Below are 9,600 nucleotides of genomic sequence, written 5' to 3' on the forward strand. Positions count from 1 at the left end.
TTGTGTGGATGATTTGGTGGGCCGGAAGAAGATCAGATCGGATTTATCCGGGTCGTATTTAATTTGGAGTGGCTCAGCTTTTATTAGTCTCTCTCTCATTCGTTCCTCCATTCTCTTGATTGTGAAGCCTGGTGTTTTGGATATTTGTACCAGCGCGTCGTCATCGATGTAAGTAGTGTCCATCTCTTTCGGGCTGTTTGTTGGGTCCAGGATTACTCCAGCATAGATCATAAATAGCACCGGGGACATGGGGCTACCTTGCGGCACTCCAGAATCATAGGGCTGTGGCTCTTCTAGCTCATGGTTGAATTGAAACAGTAGTTTTCTGCCGGTATTGAATTCCTTGCACCATTCTGTTAAGTAGGTAGGGAATTTTTGTTGTTGCATGATTTCCGCGAGGAGTAGGTGGTCGACGCAGTTAAATGCTCCTTGGATATCATTGGTTAGGATCGCTGGTCTGTTTCGCCGAGCGACTCCGGTACTGTTTTTCAGTAGTAGGTTTTGTTGTATTGGCGTTAAGGTTCTCAGCAGGGCGTCGATTGCCGAGATGGTTGGTCTCCCCCCAAATTGATTCGCAGTAAGTGTGCCTAAGATTTCCCCGGAGGTACAGAGTCTTTGAGCCACTATTTTCTCCAGGATTTTGCTAAAGCATTGTAGAAGGGAAATGGGCCGGTAGGCTTTTGCTTCATGATAGTTTGCTTTACCGGGTTTCGGGATCGGGATACACTTAGCTATTTTCCATTCCGCTGGGTGTACGCCGTGCCGGAGCATGGCGGAGAACATATCTTGGATTAGAGTTGTGTTTGCTTTGGCTATTGCTTTAATAAAGGTATAAGGGATGCCATCCGGGCCGGTCGCCGAGTGCGCTGGGCAGGAGTCGATTGCTTTATGAAGTTCTTCGGGGGTGACTATGTCGAAGGTGTTGCTAAGGTCAAAAGAAGGGGGTCTAATGTTTAGGGGGGGGTGGTCGGGGGACGTCCGTTTCGAGGGGAAAAGTTGGGCTCTTAGAGCTTGGCACTTCCCCGTAAACGTTTCTTCACCTTGTATGGTTGGTATGATTGTGTCTCTTCTTCTTCCTACGTTTAGGATTCTCCAGACTTCACTACCTTTCGCCTCGTTCATCGTCTTTTCCCGCTGGTCCGCTTTTGCTTTCCGGATCATGACTGTCCATTCTCTGCAAGCCTTCCGGTGTTCCTCCACGTGATTGGGTTTCCTTGTGTTCCTCGCCTTCCTTTCTGCTGCATTTACCTTTGCCTTCATTTGTTTCATTTCATCTGACCACCAGGAGTTGGCTCTTACCCCCTCCTTCGGGAGCGGTGTTACTATGCTGACTGTCGACCTGACCAGATCTAGGAAGAAATCAACAGTCTGTTCTGTAAGTTCCTTGGTTTCCCATGCCTCTGCAGGGATGGAAATGTTTGACATGTAGTTTTCCAATAGCTTCCAGTCTGTTTGTCGCCACATTCGTCTTGGTACAAAAGGTGGTTTCTCCAAGTGTAAGTGAACGGAGGTTCTCCCATGGTCTGAGCCCGCTCCGTAGGGTTCAGTGCTCCATCGTAGGTTGTGATCGAGTATTGGGCCTTTTACAAATGTAAGGTCGATGGTTGTGGGCCTTTTCCCTCTGTCTCTGGGGAAATGCGTAAAGACGCCTGGTTCGTTCAGGAGGGACAGTTTCTGTCGGGTTATCCACCGTTTTAGTCGTGCACCATTGACGCGGTCTGCTCGAATGTTGTTTCTGTATTCATGTGAATTTACTCCGTACCACATTTGATGGTGGCAGTTGAAGTCTCCCATTAATAGGCAATTATCAAGGGTTTGGATTGTACTTGCTATCTGAGCGTAGGGGCCACTTCGGCCTGGGGAGTATATGTTTAGGATTTGGGTTTTCTTGTTCTGGATTTCTACCGTAATCGATACTATGAAATTATCGTGTGTGTAGTGGTGTTTTGGTTTGAGGTTGGCATGTTTGCGGACGTATGTTGCGCATTTTGTATTGGTATTGCTGGCTGTAAAGATATAAAAGAGATTCGATTCTGGTGGGTATCCCTCTGCTGAGGTCCATGGTTCTTGTAATAGTAGGAAATAAATACTAGAGTCTGTTTCCGCTTCTTCTACCGCCGCCTTGGTAATGAGTTCGCTCCGTGCACAATTGAGTTGGTGTGCGAGCGCGGTGGTTTGAGGCCTAAGCATTATTTGTCATGGGTTGGTCATCTTCGGGAACGGGTGTGGCTCCGACTGGGGCGGTGGCTGGTACTTGAACTATCGACTCTTGGACGGGTGCGGCCGGTGGGTCTTGAACGGGTGGGGCGTTTTCTTTTCCTTTGTTAAGGAATCGGCGTTTGACTCTTTCGGGGCATGCTGGGTCGGAGGCCTTATGGATTCCTTTACAGTTCAGACATCTGATTGGGGTGTGGGTGCATCTGTATCCTCCCTGGCATTGATTGCATGGGTGGAAGCTGGTGAGATGGTCTCCGGCACAGTGACCGCATCTCCCGTTGTTTTTGCATTTCTCCTGGTGGTGACCATATTCGAGGCACTTCGCGCATTGGGTGTCTGGGAAGGTTGGGAGGAAGGCCTCGATGTGGCAGCTCCGGTTAAAGAGGGATAGGAACTTAACTCCTAGTGATTCCATTGTAACTTGTCCTGGGAGCGCGATGACCATTGATGAGTGGGTTTTCTCCATTCGAGTCTCTGCTCTGGAGATCCAGCGGGGAACCTGGGCAAGTTGGAAGTTCTCTCCATAGTTGCTTCTAATTTCGGATGCTACCAGTTGTCCTGCCTCGACGCCTTCTCCGACCGTCGTGGGGATTCCGTGAATGAGGAACTTTGACCATTTGGAGTTTGCCCGGATGATAGCGACTGGTACTTGTAGGGTGAGGAGAGCCTCCTCAATTTCTCTGGCATATTCCATTGCCTTCGATGCTGGGGTGACAAACTTTGTTTCCAGAATAAAGTTATCCTTGGGTGTTCTCCTTGCTGAAATGAAGTGGCAGGATTCGTCCTGAACTCTTGAATTGACTAGGGTCCTGATCTCGGAGGGATTGACGTCGGATGGGGCAGTGGTTTCGACAATGATTTCTCTGTTGATTTTGGTATATTCTGGCTTGAAGAGGGGATCCGCTTTTGGTTTTGCAGACTTCTTTCTTCTCTCAACAACCTGGAAATTTCCTTGGGCAGGACCGGGGGCCGAGGCCACGGCGGCCCAGGTGCTTGCTTTCCATCCACGGGGTGGGGCTTGTTGGGGGGGTACGGGTGGGGGGGCCTGAGGAGCTGCCTGAGGCGCTGCTTGGGGAACTATTTGGGGGACCGCTGGAGGGGGCATTCTCTGTCCCTGCTGTTGTTGTTTTCGCTGTTGTTGCTGTTATTGCTGTTGTGGTTGCTGCGGTTGCTGCGGTTGTGGTTGTTTGTTGAGGAGAAGGTGGATCGCCGAGTGCATACTGGTGATCATGTTTGTCTGCGCTTCGATTTGGTGTTTCAGTGTATCCACTGTTCTCCGGAGTGTGGTCGTTTGCTCTTCGAGGATTTCCATCCTGTCGGTGGGTGGGCAGATTCGGCTGGTGGCATGTCTAATGGCCCAGGTAATGTAGTTCAGGTCCGTCTGGGTGTGAGTGTCCTGGGGAACGATGCTTGGGTAGAGGTAGTCAATTCTCGGTTGGTATGGGTCGTTGTAGTCGGATTGTGATGCAAAGGTCGAGGAGAATTCTTGTTCCTGAGCTCCGGATGGGGTTGGATCGGGAACCGGAGTATTCCTGTTCTGCGGAGGGGCTGTCCCTTGCTGGGAAGACTGGGTGAAAAAGGACTGGAGCGAGGCTTGTTGCGACATAATTGAATGTCCAGTTCTTCTGGCGGCGTAGAGTGATGTTTCGGAAAGGTTTCTTTTCCTTCCCTTTGGGAGGTCAAGGCTGGAGAATTCTTCGCTAGAAGCCAGTTTTCTTGGTGTTTCTTTCGCTTGGAACAACAAAACGCGACCGTACGATCGGGGACAAAGTGGCTCAACCTGGTATAGTATACCAGGGTAAACCGAGGGGAATAAAATGAAGTGTTTTTGAAGCGAGGTTTGTTATCAGGGAGTTTTTGCGAGCTAGAGGCGAGCAAGTAGAATACAGAGGTTGCATAAAGAGAAAAGGAAAAGAAAGAGAAACAAGAAATCACAAGACAACGCCCCCCTTATATATCCATACCCTATACCAATGCTGACTCATACCCTCGTGTAACAGAAACAGAAAGAACATAATAGAAACCCGCTTCACTAAACCCAACCACACTGCATAATCCTTCTCCCTTGTACCTAGACAACTCAAATAGCCAACCCGCCTAGCTGCCGTTACAATTGGATGCCGGTAATAGTAAGAGATTTTCACCCCCCAAATATCCACCTCCGAATGATGCTAGCTCGCTTTGCCCAATAGCTCGTTCATTTCCTCCAACCTATTGATAAAACCTCGCCCAGTCCTGTAGGAGTACTCACCACAGATTACCGGAGCATGTAGAAAGAAACTATCGATGTTTCCTTGTGAGGCTTTCGAGAGTATGAAATAACGTTCCATTCTAAACTCGTATGGTGAGCGGAATGGTTCCCACGGGGATCGGAGAATATTCTGTAAGCATTTATCGTAGTCCTCTGAGCAGTAGAGATGCTGCCCACAATCTTCATAAATTGTTGTTGCTGCCTTATGACTATTTGCATCTCTATCCGCCTCTTCCATCATAAAATATGATTCGGATTCTAGATCTTAACTATTACCAGGGTCTTGGTCCAAACTATCCAACTTCGAACCGTAATGGGTATCTGAATAGCAGTCGAGAATGCTCTCTGGGCTGTCGTCAATGTTATCTGATGTCTCTTCAGTTGATCGCGCTCCAGGAGTAAAAGTTGGTTTCCCAGCCATTCATCTGCTTCGAAAGGATGAATCGTTCAAAGATGTCTATCAAGGTTCGCGTAGGAGCTATACCTCTTCCTGCAAAATGGGCAAGACGATTTCATCGAAATGTCATGATGCTGGCAAAGCACTCGAAAATTTGGTTTCTACTGAGGCCGAGGAAGCTCGTTCCTACATGTGGTACAGAGTGCTCGAACCATTTGATTTGTCATTCAATCAGGCTCTTTCCTGCAGAGTGCTCAAACGATTGTGTTTATCACCCAATGAGGCTCTTGCTGGCAGCTGCGTCCCAGTCAGCAAGGTCGCAAATCGTCTCCCAAAACTGTCAAGACTATCCCGGAGGAGATAACAGGAACACCCTCGAGGCAGTCACCCGTGCTTTCCGGGTTCACCTTGATCAACAACAGCTGAAACCTAAATCCCGTACCTCCACCAATCCGGACTGAACCTCTGACTCCAAGCATAACTGCATCGGATACTGAAGGGCGCTTTCTGCCTGAGTGGGGAATCATCCAATCTGATTCCGAGCCTAACGATCAGGACCAAGAAGCAGGCTCAGCAACAGGCTCAGGAAGAGGCCCACTAGAATCAGTCTCCACTGTTTCCTCAGCATGCACCAGTGCTTCACCTGAGGCTCCTGTATAGACAACCGTACTTCCCGTTCGTTTTGCCCCAGCAGCACCCGCCAATGCTCACCAAAGAAACGTTGCCCTGAAGACCACAGTACATCGGCCCAGGTCAAGTACAGTAGGCTCGACTGTCCTAGAAGCATCCCCCACTCTCTCACAAGCACCCGTCAGTACTTTACAGAGGGCTCAAACACCGGCGACCCCTATATTCAATTACCGACACCCCCGCCGGTTACCAGTCCCTCCTGTCGCAGGCCCATCCAGACCTTAGTAGCAGAAAGCCCCTCACCACTGCCAGTATGCCAGAGACAAAACATACCTGAAACACCCCCGGGTGTTCAAGGAGCATGCGCGACTGTTCCAGAGGCATCCCTGAGTATTGGAGAGATATCCACAATCCCTCAAGAGACACCCCTGACACAGCGATTGCCTTTCAAGATGACTCAAGCAAGCAAAGCAAAGATGACTTTGGGTTTACTTAACATACCCAAAGTCTACATCCTCATCTGCAATAGCCTAAAGACGGAAATTCAAAATGTAGGTTGGGTCAATAAAAACACCTCCGGATTGGCTGCGTTTAATGCCCTATGCCTTTACTCAATGAACCTGCCCTACCTCAATAGTTTTCTTCCATTTTGGACTGGGGTTGACTCTTATACCCATGGAGCACTGGCAAGGGCTCTACAGTGGCTCATCGGAGATATTGGCACGAAGGATAAGTTATCAAGGGGACAGGGGGACCGTCAGTTCAAAGATGTTGCCGGTGATAGTGATGATGATGATGACGGTGGTGCTCAGACAGCTGGAAGATGCGCTCGCTAAGGCAAAGAGTATGCAGTACCCCCAGAGCTAGTGCGACCTTTCATAATGGTCACAGTGGTGGACCCTGATGCTCTAGGAGCATTCTTTATTCTCACCCCACCGCCTACCTATGACTGGAACGATCCCCTGAACGAGCCTTCCTTCATTGGAATTTTGACCAAGATAACTTTCCCCGAGCTATGCAACCTAATCCTGAAGCACATCGCACCAGGCAGAGCAGTCAGGACTATTTGGGAGGCCTCGGAGAATATTGGCGGCATTCTCCAGAGCAGGTGCGGGTACTAATCTATGTGGTTCTGAATCCTCCCAGTTGAACCACGCTTTCTCTCACATTGAGGAAGACGATTACAGTATGATCGATCTTCCTGCAGAGGATTCAGATTACGAGGAGGGAAGGCATCGCATAAATACAAAAGGACTGAGGGTATATTTGCCTAGAACTGATGCGAGTAATCAAAGCCCAATTCAGACTCTTGTTGGACGTCGCGATTGACAGCAGGATGCTATCGACGATTTAGACCCCAAATACCTTAGGAAGTATCCTTTGAGTGTGGGGGTTACTGACCCAAACTTCGTACAGGAGATCATCTGGACGCCTGCTGGGATAGTAGTCAAGAGAGCTGCTGATGCACTCGCGGCTTCTGGGGAGGAGGTGGAGGAGGTGGAGGAGGTGGAGGAGGTGGTGGTGATGGTAGTGGTAGTGGTCTAGGACCTCCTCCTCCTCCAGGTGGCAGGGATAGTGGAGGACCAGCTGGAGGTGGTTGTAGTGGTGGAGGTGATGGGTCAGCAGGAGGCGGTGGAGACGGTGGTGGTGGTGATGGTGGTGGGCATCATTAGTCTCCTTGAGTATAGTCTCTCACCACTCTTCCTGCGGATTTCTCACTACTAACCTTTGAAAAGCTGTACAGATTGTCCTCAGAGCACTCGCGACTGCTACTGAGATGGAGGAGGTGCGGTACAATTTTATGTTTTGGATTTCCTTTGTCTTGCGATTTCCCGAACTTCTTCCTTACTCGTGCTATGCGGTTACAACAGTCCCAGGTCAAGTTTTCACTGAGTCCAAGTCTAGTGCAGTCTGCTGAACAGGCCCAGGAGTAACAGGCCCAACAACAGGCTCAGCAACAGACCACTCAGCAAGCCCAACAGGCTCTACTAGTACTCCCTCACCAGCACCCGTCAGGGTTCCACCGAAGGCTCTTGCACCGGAGACCCCTACATTCAAGCCCCGATACTCCTCTCGGTTATTTTCTAGTACACGGCGGTCCGAGCTAGTGGACTACCCCTCACTAGTACGACAGAGATGAATTAGACTCGAGACATCGCTTATTGTCTAAGTGACATCCCCAGGGTTCAAGAGATATCCTTGGACTCTAACGCATTTAAGATTACTCAAGGAACCAAAGCGAAGATGACTTTATGTTTACTCAACCTATCTAAAGTGTACACCGGTATCTACAATGGCCTAAAGATGGAATTGCAAAATGTAGGTTGGGTCAATAAAAACACCTCCGGATTGGCTGCATTTAATGCCTCATGTCTCTACTTAATAAACCTGCCCTCCCTCAATGGCTCTCTAGCAATTTGGGCTAGAGGTAAATCCGATGCCCATGGAGCAGGGGCGAGAGCTCTACAGTCACTCATCGCGAATGTTGGTACCAAGAATAAGTTACTAAGGGGACAGGAAGACCGTCAGTTCAAAGATGCTATTGGTAATAGTGATGATGATGATGATGGTGGTGGTCAGGGACCCGGAAGATGCTCTCACAAAGGGGAAGTGAATGCAGTACCCTCACAACTCATGTGACCTTCCATAATTGTTACTATGTTGGACTCTGATGCTCTAGGAGCATCCTTTATCCTCGTCCCACCACTTACTTATTATAGCAATGATCCCCTGAACGAATTTTCGTTCATCAGAATTTTGAATAAGATTGGTTGAAGAACAGCAATACCAGGCCTCGGAGGATATTGGCAGTCCTCTACAGAGTAGGGTTGGGTGCTAACCTGGGTGGTACAGAATCCCCCCCATTCAACTCGGCTTTAACTCACGTTGAGGAAAATGATTATAGCATGATCGATATTCCTGCTGAGGATTCGGATTACGAGGAGGGAAAGCACCAGAGAAATGCCAAAGAATTGAAGGTATATATACCTAGAAGTGCTGCCAATAATCAAAGGCTAATTCAGACTCTTGTTAGGTATCGGGATAGACAGCAGGATGCTATCGACAATTTTGACTGCAAATACGTTAGGAAGTATCCCTCTGGTGTCGAGATTGTTGACTCAAACTTCTTATAGGGGACGATCTGGACACCTGCTGGGATAGCAGCCAATAGAGCTGCTGACTCAATTGTAGCTGTTGGTACTGAAGGTGGTGGTGACAATGGTGGTAGTGGTGATGATGGCAGGTATCATTAGTTCCCTTTGATATAATCTCCAACTTCCCTTCCTGTGGAATTGTCACTAACCTTTCAATAGTTTTTAGGATTACTATTTGAGCATTTGCGATAGCTGCTAAGGTGCAGTATGATTTGGTGTTTTGGAATTCCCTTTGTATATCAATTGATGGTTTATATCGGAGAAGTTTGGATGAGATTGAATTAGATTAGTCCAGGTAGTAATTGCATGGCTTTTATTTCATAGTCGAATCAAACTCCTACATTCCTCTCAGAGCACTCGGTACTCTTTCAGAAAGTGCAGTAAAACGATTGATGATAAATGATACGGTTGAGTACGGAAATAACGGTAACACCAGATGATCCCTATTGTATGAAGATTAGCGGCGCAAATCCTCTTGCCAAGAATTAATTTCTAATTGAAGATATCGCGAGTGCTCCTAGAGCACTGTAGATATTCCTACCAGTCATCAGGATAGTTCCCACTAAGCATTCTTCCAGTACAGCACCTCCTTCATCAAAGTACTCACGACTCCTAATATGACCTGAAGAAGATGGAGACACTGATTAATCTGAAATATATTACCGACTATTGACTCCACTGCCAGCCCGCACTTGGATTAGTCAGTCGACCACCGTTAGCTAAATAACTTGTAAAGGTATTCTCCGTTCTTCCGAAACCCCCACTGGTAGGAGCAGTCCCCATCTCTGGAGGGTACAATTCCATCTCTCCGAGCATCATACTGACAATTTTGAAGCACAGGGGACGCCTGAGACAATTGAGGTGCCTGAGGTGGAAGAAATAGTTGATACTAGCAATTCAGAATATTATGATGCTCCAAAGAATAACCTGGAAAGCTCTGAGGATGATGA

At 48.3% G+C, this 9,600-nt stretch overlaps 3 protein-coding genes across 3 annotated transcripts; 2 read left to right on the forward strand and 1 right to left on the reverse strand.

Moving 5' to 3' along the window:
* Positions 1 to 3,361: 3,361 nt before the first annotated feature.
* H6S33_006609 (uncharacterized protein) lies at positions 3,362 to 3,823 on the reverse strand (the record flags this gene model as incomplete). Its single annotated transcript, XM_044838376.1, has 1 exon — positions 3,362 to 3,823. The coding sequence occupies one exon, from the start codon at positions 3,821 to 3,823 to the stop codon at positions 3,362 to 3,364; it is 462 nt and encodes a 153-aa protein (XP_044689427.1).
* Positions 3,824 to 5,143: 1,320 nt separating this feature from the next.
* H6S33_006610 (uncharacterized protein) lies at positions 5,144 to 6,331 on the forward strand (the record flags this gene model as incomplete). The annotated part of the gene is made up of 3 exons (XM_044838387.1): positions 5,144 to 5,303; positions 5,365 to 5,519; positions 5,681 to 6,331. 3 exons carry the CDS (start codon positions 5,144 to 5,146, stop codon positions 6,329 to 6,331), a joined length of 966 nt encoding a protein of 321 aa, XP_044689428.1.
* A 45-nt stretch (positions 6,332 to 6,376) lies between these two features.
* On the forward strand, positions 6,377 to 8,629 carry H6S33_006611 (uncharacterized protein; the record flags this gene model as incomplete). Its single annotated transcript, XM_044838041.1, has 9 exons — positions 6,377 to 6,550; positions 6,642 to 6,755; positions 6,831 to 7,001; positions 7,059 to 7,177; positions 7,251 to 7,372; positions 7,424 to 7,620; positions 7,716 to 8,070; positions 8,349 to 8,473; positions 8,519 to 8,629. 9 exons carry the CDS (start codon positions 6,377 to 6,379, stop codon positions 8,627 to 8,629), a joined length of 1,488 nt encoding a protein of 495 aa, XP_044689429.1.
* Between the last annotated feature and the right edge of the window lie 971 nt (positions 8,630 to 9,600).

This window comes from Morchella sextelata, assembly GCF_020137385.1.
Source record: "Morchella sextelata strain SCLS chromosome Unknown scls_21, whole genome shotgun sequence".
Taxonomy (NCBI): Eukaryota; Fungi; Ascomycota; class Pezizomycetes; order Pezizales; family Morchellaceae; genus Morchella; species Morchella sextelata.